General features: G+C 33.8%; 1 protein-coding gene across 9 annotated transcripts in view; it reads right to left on the bottom strand.

The window, feature by feature from the left end:
• Positions 1 to 27,596, bottom strand: part of GPHN (gephyrin) — a 626,216-nt gene that overhangs the window by 213,270 nt on the left and 385,350 nt on the right. For 4 of the 9 annotated variants that reach the window (XM_060004382.1, XM_060004376.1, XM_060004383.1 and 1 more), the window contains one exon: positions 19,434 to 19,568. In XM_060004382.1, the coding sequence (XP_059860365.1) occupies positions 19,434 to 19,568 (135 nt within the window). Of the gene's footprint in view, positions 1 to 977; positions 1,050 to 3,257; positions 3,315 to 19,433; positions 19,569 to 27,596 lie in introns of all 9 variants that reach the window. The other 5 variants (XM_060004380.1, XM_060004375.1, XM_060004381.1 and 2 more) reach the window with 2 other exon arrangements.

The raw sequence follows: 27,596 nt of genomic DNA on the forward strand, positions 1-27,596 counted from the left end.
ATCTCGGGAGAAGTAAACCAGGGCTAAGTTTCATAGGAACTTTTTTTTAAAGCCTCAGAAATAGGAGGTCAAGGTTAAATAGAGCCAGTAATTATTTACTGTAATATTTTAGCTTTTCTTCTACCATATTTATACCATGTACCATTTTAGAGATTTTAATTCCATTTATCTTGAAAATATATATTCAGGAGAAGGACCAAGCATTCTGAGTCTGAACTATCAGTCACAAAAAATACAATTGTTAGTATGCCTATATGACGTATGTACAGTATTGAGTGGTTATAAGGTATTGTTCTCCTTCAGTGTTGTCCTGGGTATATTAGCCATTATCTCAAGTATTTGTAAGATGTTACATAATAGTGTTCATAGTGAAGATTCTTACTGCCTAATTTTCTTATTTTTAGACAAAAAATGATATCTTATAGTTATTCCCAAAGAGTCTGAGTTAAGAGACGTCTATTAACTCAGAATAGATGTATCTACTTGCCAGATTACCTATAATGAGACTCTAACACTGAATATCTTCCTTGACAACTGAAACTGAAACATCAAGGCTCTATCACTTGGATCCAGCCCATAATTTATAATCCTGCTGACACATCCAACAAGGGACAGAAGACACAGTAAATGGAAAAGCTCCAAATGAAGTCTCATAAAACGATCGTCAGAAAATTATACAATTGTATAAGAAACACAGATTTTGAAAAAAAAAAAAAGGTTTTAATTTGCACTGGAGCCAGAATGCTATTAAATCAAATGCAATGTTAGTGTGGCTTAAAGGTATTCTATGCCGATTTAATCTTTCTTTCATAAATGTGAGCATGAAGCTGCAGTTAGAAAAAAAAGAAAGAGATAGGGAGAAAAGAGACAGAAAGTAAAAAAGATGGAGATGAGAGGACAAACCAATCAGATTTGGAATTACCAGTCAGCAGAAGTTTAGGTTAAAAAAAAAAAAAAATCACCGGGTGAAATCGTACATTTACTCTGAGAGAGTATCCTTTCACATTGCCTTCTAGGTGATCTCTGAGCTCCTCCAGCTTTCGATGGAGCTACATGTAAACATCAGAAAATGAATTGAAAAAGCAACTTGGTCTCTTTTCAGTTTTCCTTTTTCCTTTTAAAAATAAATCATAGCATTATACATTTCTCACTGCCTTTGGCAAACATTTCAAAACATCAAAGATCTTTGTATAGCGCAAGAATACATGCTCAATAAACCGTGACTAGGAAGAGAATATTTTATTTTAATTAAAGGCTCTTTTCTCCCCAAAGTGTTAGAGAAAATAAATACCTTAACTATCCTTATAAACCCCTAGAGATTCACTTTAAAATTTTCTATTTTGTAGACATATGGAATAAAGACATTTAAAAATTATGAAATTTGCCTTTCCCAAACACACTTTTTGATTTAAGGCTGCATCCATATTCAAATAAACTGATTGAACCCTAAAATGTATATTTTGTTCTTATACATATTTATGTGTATACACATAATCATATTGTATATACACTTAAAAACAATAAACATACAATCACAACTTGAAGTTCTACACATCCAAAAGCTGAACTTCGAGATAAACACACGTGTACTCGCACACACAATCCAGTTTATAACAGATGGTGCTGCAGTATGGATGCCATTTTATCTCTATTTCACTATCAGTCATTTCCAAAAAGTTATGTCCATCTGCACCTTTTCACTTGAATCTGAGTCATAATCCATAGTCTCAACAATAATGGATTTATCTTCCCTTAAAAAAATTAAAATATGATACCTCACAGGTAGACAGTGAGGAATGCTACTGATATATCATCAAGATACATAAAGTCATATTTTTCTGACTAAATAATTTTAGCTTGCCTCGCTTCTGAATTAGGTATATAATAGACACTTCCCATCCCCTCTGATTATTCTTAGTGAAATAACAACAACAACAAAAATGCTACCCAGTATATAGCAGTGTTAGAGAACAGAGAAGATGGCTTGTTTGGAATAAAGGACACAAACATACAGACACACCCTCATCCATGTGCACTCATGTGTGTGCACACACAGATAAATAAACAACAACAAAAAAGTAAAATTAAGAAGGCAGAAGAGGCAAGGAGAGGAAAGAGTGCAGAAATCAGTGCTTCATAAATTGTTAAATGGAAATAAATTGGAGGTGTGTAAAATTTTAAAATGACTTAATATTAGCCTCAAAGTAGTTATTGAATTTTGGGACATCCCAGTACAGTGAATTATGTCATTTTGATTAATTTAGCAGTTACTATTGCTGTAAGGACAAATGGGACTGAGATAGAAGAAGTGGTTAATATTGAGGGAGATTTCTCTGCATATTTTTAAAATTCAGCAAATTTTCTAACTTGCATTTATAGTGGCAGCATTAAAAGTGATTAATTGGCTATGTCTATGTCTCTTAAGGGTGATAATTTAGTTACCTTTCATTGTGATTAAATGTTAGAGTATCGAATGCCCAAGATAAATTGACCAAATGGATATTTAACAACTACCAAATGGGACCATTAGATCAGAAATCTTTAAGTGGTGTATTTGTAGGTCACATACACAAATGGGCAAACATTTATATATATATATATATATATATATATATATATATCAGTTTCTGTTGATTGTTATATAAATTTTTTAACTTTTAACAAATAAAACAAAGGGGATTAAGAGTGCTTACTATTAGCTATATGTGAGCCCCTATACTAGCTAGCATCATATGAAATTCCTTTTCTAATTCTTAAGATTATATATATATATATATATACATATATATAAAATATACATGTTATTAACTCATAATAATTATTTTCTGGAATGAACTACAAATGGTAATGACACTAAAATAACATTTAACAAAAAAAAGTAAAAAGGGCATATAACATTCTGAAAATAAATATTAGTTCTCTGTGTAACAGGAACTTAACACATAGTCAGTGACATCAATCAGAGGAACGGTTTACTCTAGAACCCCAAATTACAGGCACCCGTAATGAGGCAGTGCCCTTTTTATTGTTTGTGGTGCCACTCAAAGCTAGTTATTTGGCAGCTTGCCTTCAGCTGGTTGCTCTATGTGTAGCTGAAACAAAAAAAATATGACCCAACAGCCAATAAAAATATTAAAATAAAACAAAATGGGATGGTGAAAAATGGAAAAAGCCCCCTTCCTCCCACCACCCTCCAAAAAGGAAGAAGTGTAGGCTATAGACGAAATCTTGCCAAAAAATGTTAGAAACATATTTACTTTGAGGGATCCAACTCTACTAGCAACTCCTTTGCTTTCATCCGGCCGTCTAATTTGCTACAATGAGGGAAGATGGGTAAAAAAGACAGAATAAAGAAAAAGTGAACTTAAAAATTTTTCTAAACATTACTAAATAATACATGCAAAAACAACAATTGACTCTTTGAGATACATCTTAGGAGGCCAAGCCAAGGAGTTAACTAACCCAGAGGCTATATGACATGCTCTGCAGATAGGTTGGTCACTAGAATTCAGTCTTTGTTATGACACTATTCCTAAGATGAGGAAATGGGCACTTACTTTTGGTTATCTTGGGGACTTCTCATGAAGCAGTATCTGGAGTAGTGTTACATTTGCATTTGGCTTATGAAAAACAAAGAATTACAAATATACCTATGCAGAAAACTTTGTCTCCTTTAGTGTCTATTCCATTGTAATATCAGAAAACATCAGTGCTATGACTAGAAACATGAGTGTTCCTTAAGTGGAAAGATCAGTCCTGACAAGCATCATTCTTGACAGGTGACAGAACGAAGCTCCTCTGCTTGTTAACCCAAGCATTGAGGTTGTTCAGCTGTCACTGAGATTCCAATTAAACAACTGTGCTGCCCAACCAGAAAATTTTAATGCCAGACCAAAGCTAGATACATTTACTCCCTCAAAGTTTTCAGTTATTTTTTCCTTTTGGGTAAGATAGGAAAAAAAGAAAAGTAAAGCTGCTATTTTAAAAATTTGTTTCACCTCACTGTGTAAATGAGAAAAGGAAGATTCTAAACCCAATCTAATATACCTATTAGATTAGGTATAAATTAGAAATCCCTTTGCTTTTTAATAGAGCTGTAACAATAATATTTTGGTTAAAGAGGAAGTCAAACTAAAAAAGAGTAGGGGGGAGATTGGAAGGAAGCTTCAGACCAAGTGCTTTTACATTATGGATTCCTACATGTGCAGAATAACGGTCTCCATTCAGAGCAGCATAGCTCAAGTTAGTTGTGATTCTCTTGCTTGTATTAGGAGACAACTGATGAAGTATCATTGTGATGCCAAATTCCCAGTGTTAAAGTCCTCAGGAAAAATAAGAAATCTGACCGTGCTACAAAATTATAGTTTCTGGAGACAGGCTATAGATTGTCTTATCCCTTTTAGGACATCTCTGATAGCATAAGTAGATTGCTTAGGAATAATACTGAGAAAATTGGATTTTCACTTTGAAAAAAAGCATCTTGATCCATAAGAATTCTGTCAACTTTTGGTTTTATTTGATATAAATAGTTTTTACTAATTCTTCAACATTAATTAAATTTTGTACCCTAAAGATAATCACTGATTCTTACCCTTCTTGGTTGAACAGAGTTCTTAAATTTAGAAACAGTGGATACTAATTAGAATGGAAACAGTCTATAAGAAAGGGCCTCTGGATGGACAGTGAGTTCATATTATTTAGTCATTTTCTTATGCTATTTTCTTTGATTTCAGAGAACATCTTTATATCAAAAGCTATTTTCCATTTTAAATTGACACAATATCTTGATTATAAACAACGTAGTTTTCTATAAAAAAATATAAAGTCTAATGTTTCATGCTGCTTTCTGAAAACTTTTAGAAACTGCATTGTTATATAGTAACAAGTGAACACCATTTTCTACATTATCTTTTATTTCTGGAAAGCTTAAAATTACATCAAGTCCAGCAACATGAGGTAGTTTCTTCAAGGTTACACAGGACATTAATGACAAATCTAAGACCACCACCATTCCTGGTTTCTACTTTAAAGCTGTATTCCCTTAATAGGCCTGGAAATAAATGGGTTGGAAAAAATCTGATGCTTATAATAGGATGTATATGTATACATGTCCCTGTGTGTCTGTTTGTCTATCTCATTTATGGAGGAAATTTTATGTTACCACATTAATGTATGAATGAAAGTTTTCCTAAATCATTTCAATTCCAAATGCAAGTGCAAGTACAAAAGCTTAAAGAATGAAATATAAGAAGAGAAAAGACAATCACCATTGAACTCTGAACATGAAAAACAGACTATATACCAATTTACACAAAGACTTTTAGGAGCAGACAGCTCATCTGTCAATGCTTGACACCAATTTTCTGTATTTAAATCTGATTTTGTGAATCCTTAACTATCGTAACAGGAAGACTTTAGAAAACCAATGTGGTTATCAAAGCCACAAGTGGTTGTAAATCAGGTGTCATGTGATTTTTTGTGGCTCCTGATATAGGTAATTATCCCTAATATTGAAAAACTTCAGAAAGAACATGAAAAAGATTTGTCACATATACTAAAACTTGAGTTGTAGAGAAAAGTCAAATCGATAGATTTTAAGACATAATGCTCTCATTTATGCTAGTCAACCCTTAATCACCAATTATGGAGTAGTATAAATAAAAGAAATTCACAGCTAATCCAGATACCTGATTATTATTTTTCTTTGATTGGAATTTAAAAGAAATCACAAAAGATTAGCATTTGAATAAAATGAACTTTACTCTCCATGATAATTATAAAAGCCTCACATTGTTAGCTAATTTTATACATATTTTTCTATGAGGCTATAAACATTCTGTATCAATAACTAAGAGAGGCTAAACTGCAAATGTTTATACTACATATAAGATCACTGCAATATAAATGAAGTTTGAGAATTAGATGTAAAGAATTGTAGGGATAACAGGTTGGTTGAGATTATTAGTTTATAATAATGATATATGAAAACTAAAATGTTACCTGCAAAACAAAAAATATTATCACTAATGATTTTTGTACCCTGAAGAAATCCTTTTATAAATATTTTTACTGAGATTGTAAAGACATAAATCAGAGGATCAAAATCATTTCAATCTTCTATTCAGCCTCTCAGCCTAAATATATTTAACAAGATATCCATTAAAAATTGTCTGAAAAGGGCTTCCCTGGTGGTGCAGTGGTTGAGGGTCCGCCTGCTGATGCAGGGGATGCAGGTTCGTGCCCCGGTCTGGGAGGATCCCACATGCCGCGGAGCGGCTGGGCCCGTGAGCCATGGCTGCTGAGCCTGCGCGTCCGGAGCCTATGCTCTGCAACAGGAGAGGCCGCAACAGTGAAAGGCCCGCGTACCGCAAAAAAAAAAAAAGTAAAAAAAAAAAAAAAAAAAAATTGTCTGAAAAGATTGCACTATATCACCTGTTTTGCAACATTCTGGGAATATTTCTTCAGGAATTAATTACTGGGTAATCTATCCTCAGGAATTAATTACCAGGATGTGGTTACTAAAGTAGTGAAATGACTGCTATTTGTATTCACTTTTTTAAATAAGAGCTTGAATTTTAGATATATCATGCAACAAAAGAAATGGCCTGGGTGCTAACACAATACGGACTGTTGATTCCCTTTGATTTAGCTCAGTTCTCCAAAACTGAGCCCACTGTAAAATTATTTCCATTATTAACAAAGTAGAAAATTACTCCATCTCACCCTCATCTCTCTTGCCAATAATAAGTAGTTGTAAGTGTAATATTTTTTAAAGGCAAAAACAAGATTTTGGAGTAGAAATCCAACTTTGTATTGATTTTTGAAATAAAATATGAAACTTCAAGGAATTTTGGGGGTGTAGAAGCCACTTAAGGTAGGCACCCATATCGCTGGATGTATGCATTAACACATCTCTTTAGCTGCAAGATGTCTGGTGAAGAACTGTGAGAAAAGTTTAATATTTTGTGTGTTTGTTTTATTGGTGAGAGAACACAGGTCTTAGAGAGGTCCATTAGCTTTTTGGAGACATATCAATAAAAAAAGCATAGCTTATATTAGATTCTCTGGCTCTCAGGTCTCTTCATTAAATTTGGGCTCTCATTATAGAATGACTAATGTAGATTTCCCCCTTTTCTCCCCTGATATATTTTGTATTGATTTAGATTAAGATTGTACAGATTAAAAAAAATTCTGTTTGTTTGTCCTAGGGATTGAATTGTTTTATTTTTAGAATTATCTAACTTACATTCAGAACTACCCTGAGAGACAGACATTTTTAATCCTATTTTATTATGCCAGTTTCTTTTTTAAAGTATGGGTATCAGTGACAGGAAAGAAAACTTTTTTTTTAAGAAATTGTTTCTCTTCCAACCAATATCACTCAGTACATATTGGTACAGCTATAGATTGCTTCTGGTAGTTGTGACTGGAGAGGAGGTTTTTAAAAAAGTTTTACTTGAGAACTCAAAATTTAAACAAACTCTTGTAAATAAAGAAATTCTTGTGGGGATCCGGTTAATATTTCAATTCACTATATTTCAGCCCTTTCAGTAAAACTGGTGCTTCATTGTAAAACAATTCTGTTTCATTTGTGATTTATTAAGGCAAAGTAAAAAAGAGGAAAGAAAGAAATGAAAGTAAGAGAAGCAATAATTCTATAAGTGTGTCAGGAAAAAATAAACACTCTAATGCATTTCTGGAGAAAGGCAAACCAATAAAAGAATAGAGAAGTTCAAGGAAATATTGCAAAGAATAATGAAGAATTAAGTCAAAAATTAGAATCTTGGTAGCAAGTCACAGCTCTACCAACTGCCCCACCCACTTATGAAAAATTTTTATACTTAGGAGATCCTTTATTTTAAAGGCTCCGATTTCTAATGGTTTATTAACATTTCAAATATTTATTTATATTTTATTGTACATTTATAATTTTGATCCCTAGGTTTCTATAATAGCTTTGATTCCAAAATAATACAGTCTATACAAAATTAGACTTTTAAGCAAGTTATTTCCTGCCCACTAGCCAGAGAATAATTCAATCCATGCTCTTTTTCCCCAAGTTTCGTATCTGTCTAAAAAGAAATAATGAAGCCCATCACAGGTATGGTATAAAAAATTTATTAGGCATTTTGAAATAGATAAGTTTTAATTAGTATGTTTTTCAGAATTATTTATTATTTGTGTAGGAGATAGAAAAAAGTTTATTTTCAAACTTCCATTGAAATACAATTTTCTATCCAGCAAGATTTAGAATGGCTTAGCCTGCATATAAAAATGCTCTGGTATAAACAGAGTTACAAACACAAACAAATAGTTAGCTTTATGAAGATTTGCCATAAATCTGAAAAGCAGGCAAAAGACATCCATCCTCATCATTACCAGAACCTGTCTACATAACAAAACAAACCAAAAAAAACTTACACTTCTCTGGTTTAAAAAATAATATAGATTATAAAATAACCTGTAATTTAATCCCTATGCAATTTTGTTTACTACTTTTTTAAACTACATATTTTATTTTGAGCATTTTCCTTTGTCATTAAATATTCTTAAAGATATGATTTTTTAGGTTATATAAATAACTCATATATATACATATTATTATATAAGTTATTCAACCATAGACATTAAGGTTGGTTCTAATTTTTCATGAATATGAATAATGCTGTGATAAATAATCTTGTACATAAGTCTTTCATGTCCTCTTTGATAACTTCCATTGAAAAATTTCTGCAAATAATATGATTGGTTAAAACACAAAAAATGTTTTATATATATAGTTTGCTTGCAAGGTTATACAAATTTATATTCCTACTAGTGTGACTAGGAATATTCATGTCACTGCTCATTATAGCATGGATGATTATAATTTAAAAAGTTACCAATTTGACTACAAAATTTTTAACAGATTTCTGTGAGGGTACATTTTTTTCCCCTATAAGATTAGAAGAGCTCTTTTAGGCTATCAAAGCTTTGATAGATTTGTTGTAATTTTTTTTTTTTCTTTTTCACATCTGCTCCGCTATAAGATCCTTGAGGTCATGGTTAGTAAGTCTTTGCATTGCTATATTCCCAAAACCTACTTGACCCAAAACCTATTCCCAAAAGTACTTGACATAATATGCACTAAAAATATTCATTGAATGAATTTCTGAATTAATGTGTGTTTTGTCTTTAATGAAAGTAGGATGAAAAGGGAGAGCAGATAATCCTGAAGTTTTGGGCAAGAAAATACATGGCCAATTTTAGAATATGTATCATTTAAAAATATAAAGATCTAGAAAATAATTTAGTTTGGTATATGTTGTCTATTAAAGTCATGAATGAGACATGGCCCGTTAATTATATAGATTTGAATAATGGCTATATCTAATCAATTCTGCTGGTGAAATAATGATGGCACAGATTACTTTTGTTGAGCTGCTTTTACACAAAACATACCCCAAATCTTTAAAAAGAAGTTTATAGGAATCAAAGATATTAAATTAACTGAAAGCTAGTATTCTTAATTTCACTATTCCTTGTATTTCTACAGTTCTCACTTCCCTGTCATCCTATAACTTAAACAAAATGCTAGTGAATACCAAGAGAAATCAATATTCCACTTAACAGAGACAAAGCTTGACCTAAATGAGAAAGATCTTAAATGAAGTCAGAACGTTTTCACTTCATAATCTTTAACTTTATGTAGTAGCATGAAATGCAAAAGCTGAAATAAATGTAAATTATTTTACATTAATTGGATATTAACATAATATCAGAGAGAAGGGCTAAAGAGAATGATAATATTTATTCAGTCAGCGTAGAGACTTATTGCAAAGGAACAGAATTATAGGTCTAGAAGGGACTTTAGAGGCTACCTAATTTAGTATCATGATGTTACAGATATAGAAACTGAGGTTTACTAGTTCTAACAAAGGTATAAAGTGGAAGACTAGGGCTGATACTGAATATTTGGTGCCTGATAGTGCAATACTTTTATATACTCAATACTGTTGACTTTTCAAACAACTTTGGATCCATAATTTTTTTAAATATCTGTCAGTAAATCTGTCAAAGGCAAATGCTAAAGACTGTTCCTTCCAGAATATCATTAAATTGAATTCATGAAGATGCAAAAATGATCTCTTCCTGATATCCATATGAATTATGGGAACCATGGGCCTAAAAGTTTGGCATATACTTTCAACAAAGGTAGAATTAATACAAGTTGCTAAGTTTAATTAAGAGAAGATTCTAAAACACTTCACTTCCAGAAGACTATCACAGAATTATATTTAAAACTAGGAAATAGGTAACAACTAAAATATGCAAAATAGGGACTGGTGAAAAAAACTATGCTATACCCACAAATTTGAATACTGGACAATAATTGATATTAATGTTGAAGAAGATAATTTAAAAACATGTAAATAAAGATGTACATGACATAGAAAGAATGTTACTAAATGAATGAGATAGGTTAAAATATAGTTTCATAACAATAGCTAACATTTAGTGATCGTTTCTTATATTTCAAACACTGTGGTAAGTGATGTATATGCATTTTAAAATTTAAACTTTACAACAACCCTATGAGGCAAATAGTATTATTATTTTTCATTTTATAGATGATTAAGGTTATAGAAGTGAAGTAACGTTCTGAAAGCCACACATTTAGTAAGTGATAAAGCTGAGATTCATTGCCAAGCCTGGAGACTCTGGAACCAGAGCTCTTAATCACTGCCTTGCTATCATGATTCATTTATATAAAATATTTGAATGCATAGGAAAAAAAACCAGAATGATATAAGCAAAGTTTTAACAGTTGTTATTTATTAAAGGCAGTCTTACAGGAACTCTTTTTTTTTTTTTGCTTATATTAATTTTCTAAAATGATCATGTATATTACTGTTTTTAAATCAAAAAAAAAAAAAGACCATGCCACTTATAGACTGTCTAATCTATAAAACTGTTAACTCTATAGCTAATAATTTCTGGTTAGCTATATCTTCTCAGGCTAGCTAATCAAATTTCATTTGTAACTCAGATTCCAAAGTGGTGACTGTACACTTCACAGTTAAGTTATTCTTAGTTTCAATGATAAATATAATTCTGTGAGCATTAAATAATAAGAAAAGGATGGGGCGAATTCCATTTTCAATTTTCATTGTACATAAAGGTAGAGGGGACACTTAATCAGATGAATGAAAAACAGAAATCAATGTAAAGTCCTGTATATTTAGCAGAATGTCAAAGAACAACCATTTAAAATAATTTGTAAACTCAAAATTCATAGCTAAAATATATTATTACTATTTGATTTTAATTTTCTTCAAAGTGTCAACAACTAATTTACCATACTGGATAGTGTCTCTCCTGATAGAAATGATATGAAAACAATCCTTTTTTTGAAGTCTCAAAAATCTGTTTGCTATCAAACTAGAATAAATAGCAAAATAAATATGCTGTTATAAATGAGGAGAAACTAGACAATAATGAATGAGAGTGGAAATCAGTTACTCAAAAGTGTATAGGAGCCAGGCATTTAATGCAAATAAGTAAAGTCGGCTGGAGGGTATAAAGAATGTCAGCTGAGTACTGATATATGTCGTGCTGGCCCAGTAATGTCAATCTGATTTTTTTTTTTTTTTTGGTACGTGGGCCTCTCACTGTTGTGGCCTCTCCCGCTGCGGAGCACAGGCTCCGGACGCGCAGGCTCAGCGGCCATGGCTCACGGGCCCAGCCACTCCGCGGCATGTGGGATCTTCCTGGACCGGGGCACGAACCCGTGTCCCCTGCATCGGCAGGAGGACTCTCAACCACCGCGCCACCAGGGAAGCCCTGTCAATCTGATTTTTTTAGATTAGCTGAAAACTGTATTTTTATTTAAAATCTCACCAAATTTAAATGTTCCAAACTAGTTATAAAAAAGGAAGTCATCCCCAAAGATATCCCTAATAAAATTATCTTCCATCAACTAGGTTATGACTTAAAAGAGGGCTCTCTGTGCACCTATAAGTAGAAAGGAGACCCTAGGGAAACATCAGTTACTATACAAACATAGAAGTAGTATCACGTTGGAAATGAGTAAAGTTAGCTGGGAATTACATTTTCTGGTTGTATCTTCAAGACTTTGTGAAGTCTTCTATTATTTTGAATCAGGGAGGAGAAACTCTGTTCCCTGTCCTAGAATGAATCTAGGGTGAATCATTTATATTAAGCATGGTACCAGTGGTCATTTTCCTAAAGAATAAGATCTCTGAAACGAGAATACCACTGTAACATGGTCTAAATGAAAAAGAGAACACACGTAATTTTGACCCAGGATGTCTCCAAGAAACATAAACCACTCTGCTCATTTGATTATACTAACAGTTCTTTAAGTGTGGTCCACAGACCTGTGAGGGTCCCTGAGATCCTTTCAGGGGTCCACAAGGGCAAATTATTTTAATAATAATACTAAGACATTATTTGTCTCTTACACTATGTTGACATTTGCACCGATAGTACAAAAGCAATGGTGGGTTGGTACTATAGTAAAAAATTAAGGCAGTGGATCCAAATAGTGTGAATAGTTATTGTATTATTCACCACTATGTACTAACAGTTTAACACTTTCCTCAATGAAACAGTAAATAGTAACTCAATTTAATTAAAGCTTGTCCCTTGAGTGTGATAAAATGGAAAGTATGAAATAAAATACTTCTGCTGCATAAGAAAGAATGACAGTTGTCTCAGGTTAAAGTACTTAGGCAATAGTTTGAGTTGCAAGCTGAACTAGCCAGGTTTTGCACAGAACAATTTTTACTTGAAACAATGTCTGACAAACTATGACTATTCAGACTTAGATGTCTGGTAGGCATTTTCTTGAAAATGAATGAAATGAGACTGTCAATTCATGGAAAACAGACAGGATTTGTTGGGTTTTTTTTTGTTTTTTTTTTTGCCAAAGAAGAAACTCTACGTTTTAAGCAAAAATTAGAACTGTGGAAAATGTATATCACCATGAGCTTGAGAGCTTCCAATGCTTCCAAGGCATTTTTAATGAGCTTGGTGGTTATATTAATTAAAATGATTTTGGATATAGTCAACACTTGGAAGAACTTATATTTTCCATGTGATCAAAAAATATGTTACAAAATCATACCTGTTTATAAGATCCAATAAACGTTCAGGACAGACCAATGGATTTTTTTTCCCCAGAACAAACAACTTTTTATTGAAGTATAGTTGATTTACAATGTTGTATTAGTTTCAGGTGCATAGCAAAGTGATTCAGTGATATATATATATATATATATATATATATATATTCTTTCTCAGATTCTTTTCCATTATAGATTATTATAAGGTATTGAACAGTTCCATGTGCTATAGAGTAGATCCTTGTTTATTTTATATACAGTAGTGTGTCCAACAGATTTTAATACATAGGAGTATGAAATTGTCCTTGACAGGGTTTTAGATTCTACGCTTCAACTAACTTTTTTTTTTTTTTTGGTACGCGGGCCTCTCACTGTTGTGGCCTCTCCCATTGCAGAGCACAGGCTCCGGACGTGCAGGCTCAGCGGCCATGATTCACGGGCCCAGCCGCTCCGCGGCATGTGGGATCTTCCCGGACTGGGGCACGAACCCGCGTCCCCTACATCGGCAGGTGGACTCTCAACCACTGTGCGACCAGGGAAGCCCTACGCTTCAACTAACTTTTAATAGACTACTAATTGAAAAATTTTGATGTAGTGTCAAAGAATATCCACAATTATAAGAAAATGTTATTAAGATAGTCCTTTCTTTTCTAACTACGGATCTGTGAGGTTGGATTTGTTTCTTCATATGCTTCAACCAAAATAACATATCACAACAGATTGAGTACAGAAGCAGATGTGAGAATCTACCTGCCTTCCATTAAACCAGACATCAAAATGAATGTGAAGAAAAAGTAAAACAGTGCCATCCTTTTTAGTAGATTTTAAAATTTTTGGAAAATATTATTTTTCCCATAGCAGTATTATTTATATTAACATAGAAAGGCCTTATTATTCTCATTTTGAAGCAAATAAATAAACATTTAAAAAATTTCTAAGTTTTAATTTTCAGTGCAGTAAACATCACCAACTATAATTCACATAAACAAACTATTTGAGGTCCTTAATAATTTTTAAGTTTGTAAAGGGGTCCCGAGACCATTAAGTTTGAGAGCTGCTGGATCTGACCAATAACGTTGAGAATATTATTGCTCAATAACCAACGCCCCCATGGGACAGTTAACTTTGAACACAAAAAAACATATATTTTTATGTCCAGAGGATGTATTTTATTAAATTAATTAATGTTATTAATTCAGTTTTTCCCAACCTTTTTGGTGTTTGTTGACTCCACATGTAGAACCCATACATTTCTACAATGTCATTAACTGCTGAACAGTTGTTGATATACCATTGTTGACATGACTTCAGACAAAAGCAAAGAAACCTGATGTTTAGTGTAGTCTTACTGATTTTATTTAGGCTCTCAAAAATAGTGGAAAAGCATTTGTAGTCCTCAGTTATTGCCTTGGTCTAGGCTAGAATTTTAGAAATTTCATGACATTCTCCAGAGACCTGGGAACCAATGAACTAGCCATAGTACACAATCACTCTGATGTTCACAAAGGAAAGTGGTGATAATATGGAATAGTTTGTAAAAACTAACATCCTAGGAAAAAAATCTCAGAGAAAATATTACCCTGGATCAAATATTACTGGATCAAATAACGCCATTTTATATGTAAAGGAAATCACACTGCCTTTCAAACATACACATTAAAAACTTTGGGTTAAGAAAATATTCTTTAACCAGAGTAATATAAATTCTTTTGCTCAAAGGACAATAACAGAAGCCTAGAGAGAAGTCATAATTCTGCATTTTGTTTGAATATAAGATTAGACATTATTATTAATTATTAAACGAACACATACTGCCTAAAGATATTTCAATATATACATTTAAATTATTTTATAAACTTCAGTTTAATTAGGGAGAATTTATATTTTCTTCTTAAGGGGAAAAAAAAAGAACTTGCTGGTTAGTCTGGGCACAAAATTCTATTCTAACCTTTGAGGTACAAGGGAATATGTGACAAGAGATTACATTTATTCATTTATTTATTTTAGTCAAACTTCAGATGCTTAGGGAATAAAAGGAAAATTGAATTGGTCTTTGTAAAAAATTCTCTATTTTAATAACATCTATAGGGAATGGTGAATTGATTGGAAGTTTGGAATTTTTTTCTTTTTTGTTCTGGTTATTATGCTCTACAACAAGCCTCTTGATTCTAATAGAGGTGCTGCTGCCTTTCATAATTGAAAATCAGAACTCATTTAAGTTGTGGACCATGCTCACTTTAAAACGCAGTTTGTTACAGAATTATTCTTTTAGCAAACCATTTTTGGGAGACTATCACCATTTTAGAACTTGAGTCCTCTAGATATTGCCCATTCATAGAATCTACATACTATTTGACTTTTTTGACTTAGGCACTAATTTACTTAGGGCAATGAAAGACTAAAATCCCAAGTTTGTTTTTAAAATATACTTCACTGTGTTCTCAAGCAAGAGAAGTGAAAATCAATTGTCATTTCAGTCAGATTTCATTAAAAGAAAATATCTGATATGAAAGAGAAACGACTTTCTCCATATACAGAAAAATATGTCATTTCAGCAAATAAATTTTTGCTGGAGACAATGTCATTCTATGAAGAACTGTTTAGAAAAGATAACACCTTGTTGTCCTTGTTAGATTGTGATGAGTGTACTGAAAAGGAAATCCAAACTTTGTATGTTTTACAGATCGTGTTCTCACTATAGCTGGAGAATCTTAAAGGATCAAAGCACAATCAAAGAACAATTATATTGCAGTGAGCATAAAAAACGTGAATTTAAAATAATGTTTAATATTACATTGTTGACCTCACAGGAATAGATGCATACATACAAATGGACAGAAAGTTTTCATCTTAAATCCTCCCCCATGATAAAAAGCTACAGAGGGAAAGGTTGGAACTGTTAGTTTTTAATCATAATTTGGTTATTTAACTCTTCTGTGTTTTCACAAAGACTAGGGTAAGTGCTTCTGATGGTTATTCCCAGAGTATTCTGTACTCCTGCTGATAAATCATAGCACTTATTATACTTTATTATAATTTATAGTTGCCTGTTTTATCTGTTTGTAAAGCCAAGAACAATGTTATTTGCTCACCACTGCTTTCCCAGAACCAGGCAAAGACTTATTTAATAGATTAATAACCCTGTTGGGGAGGCAAGGATTACCAGCTTCATCACAGACAAAAAGCTCAGAGAAGTTGAGCAAGTTGCTTATTGCAGTGTAGTAATTAAGTAGAGAAGTCAGCATTTGAATCCAGGTCGTCTATTATCAAGTCAAGTGCTCTTTCTAGTGCTCATCTTTTAAGACTGTATTGTATTTCCGATGTAAAGAAAACATATTCGCACATATATTTCTACACATGACAGACTGCATGCCTAATCTGAAACATGGAAGGGGTATTTCTATGGGGTTTGGCAAACAGTAATATGTACTAAATTATAAATATCCCATCTAAGATGCAGTAACAATAACAATGTCAAACTCAACTTGTGTTCTAATCTTGTGCTAAGATATCATTCCTGGGATGTCTCATACATATATTAGATTGAAAACATTCAAAACCAAAATGTATTAACCACTCTCCTTTGCTTTTTCTCTTTTATTCCTTAGTATAGTTAATAACATCATTTACCCATATCTCAAATTAGAAACCTGACTTTCTTTTTGATTTCTTCTCTGCCCTAAATTTTTATGCTATAAAATTAAAATAAAGAATTCATCTAGAACAGATTAATGTCCTAAAACCTACATCCTTGAAATTTGACTCAGCAGGCAAAGGCAAAAAAAAAAAAGTCATTATTTAAAATAAAAAAGAATTGATACCTGAAGTTGAATTTTGAAGTCACTGAATTAGGTTATTTATGTACTAATGAAGTTTTAGTCTGAGAGTTCTTGATTGGTGAATACTACCTGTAAGGTGGTCATTTCTGCTGAATATAATTCTCAAAACCTCCACCTGGCAAAAAAGCTTTTGTTTTATTTTATTCATCTTTCATGTCCCTGGTGAAATGTTACTCCTTAGAGCGGGCTTCTCTGATCATCTCATCTAAGTGAGGTTTCCCTCCTTTTATTTTCTATCACTACACTTTTTTACTTCTCCTTAGTGTGAATTTCAATGTATCATTATTAAGTTACTGTAAAAGTATATTTATTATAATTTAAACAGTTATTTTAAATAAATTTATTTTAAAAATACCTATTTACTTCAATATACCATTGACTAAACTGTAAACTCCATGAGGGCAGAGATTATATGTCACTGATATAAAAGTACATATAAAAGCATCTAGTTTACATTCAATTAAGCAATCTTATAATTTGAGACTTTTAATAGGAGGATTAATTTGATTATCTTCACTTCTTTTTAAAATATACAAACTAATTTTTCTATTATATTACTATTCTGATTTAACTGTAAAAGTTTAATTTTAAAATTACAACAAAGCAATAATTTTATCTTTGAGATTACATTCTGGTGTTGGTAAAAATTATTTAAAAGAAACAGAATCTTATTCCTAGACAAAAATACAGAAAAAAATTCCTGAAAAAAAAGATATTCAAATATTGTTTTATTTGAATTTACTGTCAATGTGAACAGCTAAGTGTTAACTATGGAAAAAATATCAAGACAAGCCACTTCCTCCCCTAAAATTTTGCAATAAGCAAATTAACTTAATGTAGAAATTTGGAGTGATTTTTAAAACTGTATTTAATATTCTCTTTGCAATTAAGATGTAATTGCAGAGTTTTAAAAAGGCTCAAGAACTACTATGTATAATTAAACTTAGTTTAAAATATTTATGTACACAGTATATCACTAAGAAAAAAATACTGTGTCTTAGATAATTCTGTATTCCCATCATTAAGGTCTTAATATTTGGTGAATGAGTAAATTTTATACTGGACTTAACATCTAGCTTTAATTATTCCCAGACTTTATAAATGAGTACAACTTATACTGTTAGAATTTAATGAAGTCAAATAAATTATTTTGTTTTAAAAATTTATAAGATATGGATGAGATTCTTCTACCCAAATTATGTCTTGAGAACTCCATGTTTTCATTCAGTTGAAGATGTAGCTGACTGGCACCCCATGTATAAATGTATAACATACATTTTATATCTAGAATGTTTTTATAGTTTTTCTTTATTGAAGATTTAGGACGTCAATTTTTTTAAACTATAAAATTAATATCAGCTATTTTTGACACAAGTCTAAAAACAATGATATACAACAGTTAACACTCTGAAGACTTTGCTGAAAAGGTTGTACCATGGAATGTAAAAACAACTGCACTACACATATCAAGAATTGCTTGAGATTACTTCTAGTTAAATTCAATGATAATATTCATAAAACTCATAGAAAAGCTGGAATTGAGGAAGATAGCTATATAAGTCCTTAAATCTGATGACAGTGAAAAAGCCACAGTTTGAAAAATTACCTAGAGAGCCCTGAAATAAATTTACTGTATAGCCTGATATCTAACGTCATATCCTATTAAATAAGAAGGAATGTTACTGTTAAGCTTTTGATGCCAATAGTGGATCTATCCCATAGAAAACTTGAAAGCACAAATGACTAACTTTGCCTGGAAAGAGATATTCCAGGAAAAAGCATCACAGTCATAATTAGGTTTGCTACTCAATTTTTCACAACAATGAAGATGTCAGGTAGCAAATAAATGTCTAATCCTCCCCCCACCCCCTTACATGATTCAGTACTTGGGAAAAATTATAAAAAATAAATACTAAGACACCTCCTCCCTCCCCCAACGGTTGGCATTAAAACTTTCTTTCTAATCAATTTAGATTTGTTTCCAAATATTAGGCAGCAACATTCCAAGTTGAATATGTTTGAAAAAATTTGGAATGATACTAGAGCAGGGAGCTACCCCTGCCTGGACAAGTTAAAAAAAATCCCTTTGGTGATATTATTTTATTTTGTTAATCTTACTGTTTATTGGCCAGAAACACATTCATCCCCTGCATAAATAACTTCACTTCTATACTAATAAGTATGCTAAAAAGTAATAAGTCTACAACAAAGAAACAGGAGCTACACAAAGTAATACCTATCGCTGTGAGGTGGTAGGCATTTTGAATGAAATTTCTATTGCTCTACTGTTGGCCTAATACGACAATCTGTGAAACATTAGGTGGTAACTATGTTATAGCCCATTAATTTTTCATCGTGTTATCTTGCATGCAATCCAATCTTGACAAGCAGAGGGAAATATTGGTTGGTTAGTTTTCCCAGATTCACATAGCAGAGCAGGTGTAAGGTGCCAAGGAACTGTACTTACTTTTGGTGTTGGGCAGGAAGCTGTAGATAGGCGAGATGTAGCCTGAGCACGAGGAGATTCTGAAGGAGTAGTGCTGAGGGAGGCTGTGTCTCGTGGGAGCACCTGAACGCCACGAGAAATGATGGAGTCTGGAATCTGGACAAGAGGAACAAGTATGGTTTAATATGCTGAAAATACCAACAACATGTAAAATCAATACCCACATCAAACATTTTTTGAGGGGGGCATTCTTTGCTGCTGAGCTCTCAGATATTTGGTCTCACTCACTGTTACGTATGAATGCATCCAACAATTTGGGATAGGGTAGAAACCTTCAGATTTAAAATATTTTCCTTGGCCAAATAATATTTCATCAAAGCTTTTTTTATGAGGCAGTACAGAATTGTAGTGAGAAGTAAAGTGTTTGGCATTCATATACTGGCTCTGCCACTTAATAGTTATTTAATTCCTAGATATTTTCCATTTCCCTTTCAGATTCATTCTCCACCCTTCTTCACTCTCTCTGCTTGAAGCTAACCTGTATAGATAGAATCAATAAGCTATTTTGTGCTCTCTGGTTTCTAGCTGGGCTCAGCTAATAGGAGCCACTGTCAGGAAACTGAAGAGTTGTAGGAGAGTAAGGTCTGACATTTATTCCCCTGGCTCCTTCTCTACCAGGTCACCGTAGGTTGGCTAAGATCACAGCCCCTATCAGATGACCCTTGCCTTCGGCTCTTTTCTGGATTCCAATAGCAGCTCCCTCCCTTGCCCCATTAGGACTAGGAGTATTAATGATCCCCACTATTACTAGTCCCAGGGTGCTGCATCATGTTTTGTTGCTTTCCCTAAAATCTGCCCAAGCTTTTGTAAATATCATAGTCCTTTATTAAACTCTTTTCAATTATCCATTTAAGTATGCTGTGACTTTGCTGGGATACTGATGGATATATTTTTTTTAACTTGCCATTTCCTTTACCTAAAAAATGTAGATAATGATAGCATTTACCTCACCAGATTATTGCTGAGGGTTAAATAAGATAATGTATATAAATTATGTAACACTTACAAGTAGTTAATACTTAATAAATGTTGGCGATTGCTAGTTGTTATACCTATCAATAGGGTAAAGACTGATGTAACTGAATATTACTACTGTAAAAACATATAAATGTAAGCACAAATAATGTGGATTATTAAAAAACATATTAATATTTACGTTGATTATAAAATTTATTATTTGGGGCTATGCATAATTTAGTTCATGTTCTGGGCTAGTACTAGTAAGTGTAGGTCTTCTAATCTCAAAATGACAACTTGACTACTTTCAAGCAATTATCATTCAATCAACAAATATTACTTACTATGTGAAAAGAAGAAAACAGCAGCCAGATTTTGTGACTAGAAAGGTGCTCTCTATCTAACACACCATCTCTTTCTCACAAAGGACATATTATTTTCATAAATGCTCTTTTATTTAGTTTCCATACCTACATCCTCAATACCAAAGGTACTGCCACCATTTCAGGGCTTAACAATTTATGTGATTTATGAACAATAACCCCATAACTAGGATGAAAAGCAATGGGAATTCTGAGAAGAAAAATAGCTCCATTTGCTATTATATTTGAATAGTGAATTGCAATAAATATTTTAAAGAAATGGAAGCAGTCTAATTTAGAAGAGCTATATGTTGTCACTTATGTCTAATATAAAAGGCCATGTATTGGAAAGAAAAAGGTCAAATGCCCCTATTATATTTCACATAATACCACGTTTCTCTCTTTCACAGAAATTACCCATACTTATACTACATTTATATGTATGCTAGTTTGATCAATGTCTATCTCCCACACCAGAATGCATTGTCATGATGATGGAACTGTGTTTTTGCTACTACTGTACATCCAGTACCTAATGAAGCATCTGCACAAAGTAGTATACATGTATGATGTATATTTCCAGACTTACACACACACACACACACACACACACAATCTTCATCCCCCCAATAAACAAAAGAGTAGGATATTTGAGGAAGAAGGTAACTTTAAATTGTGAGGTACATACTTTTGGGTTACTAGCCTGGAAATACAGAATTAACTATTGGAAATATGAGACTGGAGCTCAGGAAAAAGTTAGGGATTGGATATATACTTTGGGAATTATCACTGAAGGTGGTAGTTTCAGTCATGCAAATATTTCAGGTCACCCAAGGAGGGCATGTAAAAGAACAAAAGATGACGGTTCAAAATTCTAGGTGATATCCATAAGGGGTTAACAGAAGAAAAGGAATTAGGGGAAAAAAAAGCCCTGTAAATGGTATGATGATACAATCTTGTTTTCCTTGAATAATCTGGGTTTATATCTATTATCCTGACTTTATTAAATAACACATCTTCTCACTTTCAGAAGTGTTTCAGTTTGGAAGATAAATTATTTGGTCTTCCTATCTTTAAGAAACAGAGACAAAAGAGGAAAATTAAGACAGAGTAAACATAAGGGAAGAGAAAAGAGAAGAAAGATGTTACAAAAGATGTTACAAAATATCAACTATTGGGGAGAACAGGAGTAAGGTGAGAGTTGAAAAGATGCCATTAGATCTAGCAATTAAAGAAGATACAAGTAAAGTAAAAAGAATAGAAACGAGTTGAGGAAGCAAGTGGGGATGACAAACCAGGGTAACTGGTGGAAAAAAAAGAGAGACATTCACTAATATTCTTTTCTTTGGTGCTTGGAATGAAGATCTATCTAATGAGAAAAATGGGAAGTAAAAGTGGGAAAGATAACTCTAGGAGCGTCATAAAAATCTGGAAAAATGCATTGATGACTGAAGCATGGAGGATAACTAAGGCATTGGCAAAGGAAATATCAACCATCATTGAGAATCCAGTTAATCCTGGCAACCATAAATTTCCAATTTCATTATGTAATATAGTGTGGAAATAAAACTTCACCCATCTCAAAAAAGAAAGTTATGCTACAGACAGAGACTTAGAAATTATTTGCAGAGATAAGATTGTGGAAGCTACAGAAATAGATGAGATCTGAAAGACAAAGACCTTATGGAAAGAATACAGCAAAACAGAAAAAGGAGAAAGAAACAGACATTAAAGAACAAGATAGAGGTGGTCATTAGTAACCTAAAAGAAAGAGATTATTTGATGAAGATAGATACCTCAATAGAGGTGGTAAAGAAAAAAGTTGGAGGAAAAGGATGCAGTGAATATGGATAACTCTGTTGTACAGTGTTTGTAATGTTTCCTTTTTGGAGATATTATGAACAATTCTTGTTCATGTACCATAATTCCCACATGCATTAATTCTAGGATATATATACTCAGAAACAGAATTGCTGGTTGTAGGGTGTGAATACTTTCTTTTACAAATTCCCAAATTGGTTAAGTCAATTTATATGTCTATCAAAAGAAAATGGTGACAATTCCTCTTACTCCACTACTTAGCTCTACCTAGTATTGTCAGTATTATTAATTCTTCTTCAAATGGGTTACTAAAAATGTCTTAATGTGTGTGTTTTTTAAAAGTCTTTATTGAATTTGTTACAAGATTGCTTCTGTTTTATGTTTTGATATTTTGGATGCGAGGCATGTGGGATCTTAGCTCCCTGACCAGGGATCAAACCCACATCTCCTGCATTGGAAGGTGAAGTCTTAACCACTGGACTGCCAGGGAAGTCCCCTTAATGTGGTTTTAATTTCTTTTCCCATCATTGTTAATGAGAGTAAATACCTTTTCATGTTTATCAGCAATTTAGATGTTCTCTTCTGTAAAGTCCCTATTCAATTTGCCCTATTTTTCCCTTATTAAGTCATTCATTTTTTATTGAATTGTTACATTTCTGTATCTATTCTGGATAACAAGTCCTTTATCAGTTTTATATGGTGTAAATATCTATTCCTACTATGTAGCTTGCCTTCTTTATCATGTATTGTGATGAACAGAATATTTTAATTTAAATTTAGTTAGCTCTATCAATATTTTCCTTTATAGTTAAGTGGTTTTTGTGTCTTAAAAGGAATCCTTTCTGAGTGACATCAGTAGAAAGGTAGAGTAGGTAATGTCAGTAGTCCACACCTCTACTAAAGAAGTGAATAAACTAACAAAATCTGTCAGAATCAACTTTATCAGAAATCTAGAAACTAATCAAGTTTACAGCAGCCAGGTGAATGCTTAATCAAAACCCCCCACAAAACCCCCCAATTGATCCCCTACTATATAGCTCAGTGATGGCCTTGAAGACACAGCCTAGTCTGGTAAAGGTTCTGAATACTGAAGGGAAACAAACCTTATTCTCAAGGGTTGTGGTTGTTTCAACATGTCTGGTACCTCACTGAAGGATACTCTCAAAGGGCTTTCCTTTATTTTCCCTATCTTGGAACACTCCCATGGCTCAGGCAACTAACTGGAGGGGAGGTTATCCAAATATTTAAAGTCAAACATATTAGCCACTGCTGTCTGGGCAGTGGATAACAGGTGGAATGAATAACAGATTAACTTAAAAACCTGGGAGGAAAGGCCGTGTAATGAGATGCTTTCAGGCATAAGAGCTTTGAAAAGCTCCCAGATATTCCTGAGTTCCAGGAGGTCATGATTATGCCCAAGACAATGCACATCCTTAGAAGACTTCACCTAATGTTTCACCTCTTGCTGAACTAAAGATTTTGCACAAGTAGGAAGTGAAGATTAGGCAGAGTAGTAAACTGCCTGGCTGAGCATTGAAGGCATGCTCCAATATACAAAAAGAGCTCATCTGCAAAGAATGGGAGATTTTCCTTTTCTGTATATTTATATTTTCCAGGCATTTAAGGAAATTATGTCAAATCACTAGCTGACTACGAAGCTAATGGAACAGAGACTTCAGTGGCCACACACAACAAAGAAGAACAGACTTGACAAAAGTAGTTCAGATATTTGTAGTGAGGTGGATGGACCTAGAGACTTTCATACAGAGTGAAGTAAGTCAGAAAGAGAAAAACCAATACCGTATGCTAACACATATATATGGAATAGAAAAAAAAAGAAAATGGTCAGAAGAACCTAGGGGCAAGACAGGAATAAAGATGCAGACCTCCTAGAGAATGGACTTGAGGGTACGGGGAGAGGGAAGGGTAAGCTAGGACAAAGTGAGAGAGTGGCATGGACATATATACACTAGCAAATGTAAAACAGATAGCTAGTGGGAAGCAGATGCACAGCACAGGGAGATCAGCTCGGTCCTTTGTGACCACCTAGAGGGGTGGGATAGGAAGGTTGGGAGGGAGGGAGATGCAAGAGGGAAGAGATATGGGGACATATGTATATGTATAATTGATTCACTTTGTTATAAAGCAGAAAATGACACACCATTGTAAAGCAATTATACTCCAAGAAAAATGTTAAAAAAAAAAAGCAGTTCAGAAAAGTTAATCAACAAACAAACAACAACAATTATAACAAGCAGTAATAACATACCCTGGGGACGGGAGAGAATTTGATTTCCAGAGTTGCTACTAGAAATGTTCAAACGGCCCAGTTTTCAACAAAAAAATTATATGGTATGCAAAGAAACAAGAAAGTATGACCCATGTATAGGAAAAAAAAAAAAAAGAAGAAGAAATAGAAACTGTTCTTGAGAAAGTCCTGACACTGGGCTGACTAGAAAAAGCTTTTAAATTAACTAACTGAAATATATTCAAAAAGCTAAAAGCAACCATGGAAAAGCACTAAAGAAAGCATGATAATGATGTATCATTAATAGGGAATATCAATAAAGAGGTAGAAATCATAAAAAGAAACCAAATAGGAATTCTAAAGTTGAAAAGTATAACTAAAATAAAAAATTGACTACAAGGGTTCAGTACAAGATTTGAGCAAGCAGAAGAAAGAACCAATGAACTGAGGAGCAGAAATAAATAAAGAATAAAGAAAAATGAACAGGGTTTAAGAAACATGTGGGAAAACAATAAATGTACCAAGATATGCATAATGGGAATCCCACGTAGAAGAGAGAAAGAGGCAGAGAAAATATTTGAAGAAATAATGCCTGAAAACTTTCAAATTAGATGAAATACATGAATCTACACATCCAAGAAACTCAACAACCCCAAGAGGGATAAACTCAAAGAGATCTACAACTAGATATATAATCAAATTACTGAAAGTGAAAGGAGAGAATCCTGAAAGCAGCAAGAGAAAAGCAACTCAAGGGATCCTCAGTAAGAATTGTAGCTGATTTTTCAACAGAAAGCAAAGGGGTTGGTTGGCAGTGGGAAGACATACTCAAAAATGCTGAAAGAAAAATAATCTGTCAATGATAATTTTTCTGTCTGGTAAAACTACACTTCAAGAATGAAGGAGAAATCAATACATTCTCAGATAAACGAAAACTGAGAGAGTTCAGTGCTAGAAGACCTGCCTGACAAGAAATGCTAAAGGGATTCCTTCAGGCTGAAATGAAAGGACACTAGACAGTAATTTGGAATTCATATAAAGAAACAAACAACACTGGTACTCTACATAGGTAAACATAAAAATCACTATTAATGTATATTTTGGGTCATGAATCTGTATTTTCCCTATATAATTTTAAAAAAAACTACATAAAAGACTAATTATAAATCTGTGTTGATGGGCACACAATGTATACATATATAATTTGTTAAAATAACAATATAAGTGAGGGAGATAGTGAAAAGTTTTTGCATAATATTTAAACTAACTTGCTATTAATTAAGACTAGATTGTGACAAATTAAGATGTTAACTGTAATCTTCACAGCAATCTCTAAGGAAATAATGAAAAAATATTTGGTAAAAGAAATGAGAGGAAAAACAAAATGGTACACTAGAAAATATCTATTAATCAAAAAAGAAGGAAGTAATGGAGGAAATGAGGAACAAGAACAACAACAAAAGACACTGAAAAAAAACAGTGAACTGGAAGAAATCTTACCTTATCTGTAATTACATTAAATATAAGTGGATTAAACTACTCAATTAAAAGGCAAAGACTGGCAGAATAGATTAAACCCCCCTCAAAAAAACAAAACAAAACAGAACAAACCCATGATCCAAGTATATAGTTTAGATCCAAAGACCCATATTGGTTGAAGTTGAAAAACTGGAAAAAATATTCCAGACAAACAGTAATCGAAAGAGAGCTGGAGAGGACGAGGGGAAGGTGGTGGAAGAGTAAGATGCGGAGATCACCTTCCTCCCCACAGATACACCAGAAATACATCTACACGTGGAACAACTCCTACAGAACACCTACTGAACGCTGGCAGAAGACCTCGGACCTCCCAAAAGGCAAGAAACTCCCCACGTACCTGGGTAGGGCAAAAGAAAAAAGAATAAACAGAGACAAAAGGATAGGGACAGGACCTGCATCAGTGGAAGGGAACTGTGAAAGAGGAAAGGTTTCCACACACTAGGAAGCCCCTTCGCCGGCGGAGACTGCAGATGGTGGAGGGAGAAATATTTGGAGGGGAGGAGGAGAGCACAACAACAGGGGTGCGGAGGGCAAAGCGGAGAGATTCCCGCACAGAGGATCGGTGCCGACTGGCACTCACCAGCCCGGGAAGACGGGGCTGGGAGCTGAAGCTTGGGCTTCGGTCGGAGTGCAGGGAGAGGACTGGGGCTGTCGGCCTGAACACAGCCTGCAGGGTGTTAGTGCACCACGGCTAGCCGGGAGGGAGTCCAGGGGAAAGTCTGGATCTGCCGAAGAGGCAAGAGACATTTTCTACCCTCTTTGTTTCCTGGTGCGTGAGGAGAGGGGATTAAGAGCGCTGCTTAACGGAGCTCCAGAGACGGGCGTGAGCCACGGCCAAAAGCGTGGACCCCAGAGATGGGCATCAGACACTAAGGCTGCTGCTACCCCCAGCAAGAAGCCTGTGTGAGAGCACAGGTCACTATCCACTATCCTTCCAGGAAGTCTGTGCAGCCCGCCACTGCCAGTGTCCCGGGATCCAGGGACAACATCCCCGGCAGAATGCATGGCGCCTCAGGCTGGTGCAACGTCATGCTGGCCTCTGCCGCCACAGGCTCGCCCTGCACTCTGTGCCCCTCCCAACCCCAGGCCTGAGTGAGCCAGAGCCCCCGAATCAGCGGCTACTTTAACCCCGTCCTGTCTGAGGGAAAAACAGACGCGCTTTGGCGACCTACACGCAGAGGCAGGGCCAAATCCAAA

The sequence above is a fragment of the Delphinus delphis genome, chromosome 2, assembly GCF_949987515.2.
Source record: "Delphinus delphis chromosome 2, mDelDel1.2, whole genome shotgun sequence".
In the NCBI taxonomy this organism is placed as follows: Eukaryota; Metazoa; Chordata; class Mammalia; order Artiodactyla; family Delphinidae; genus Delphinus; species Delphinus delphis.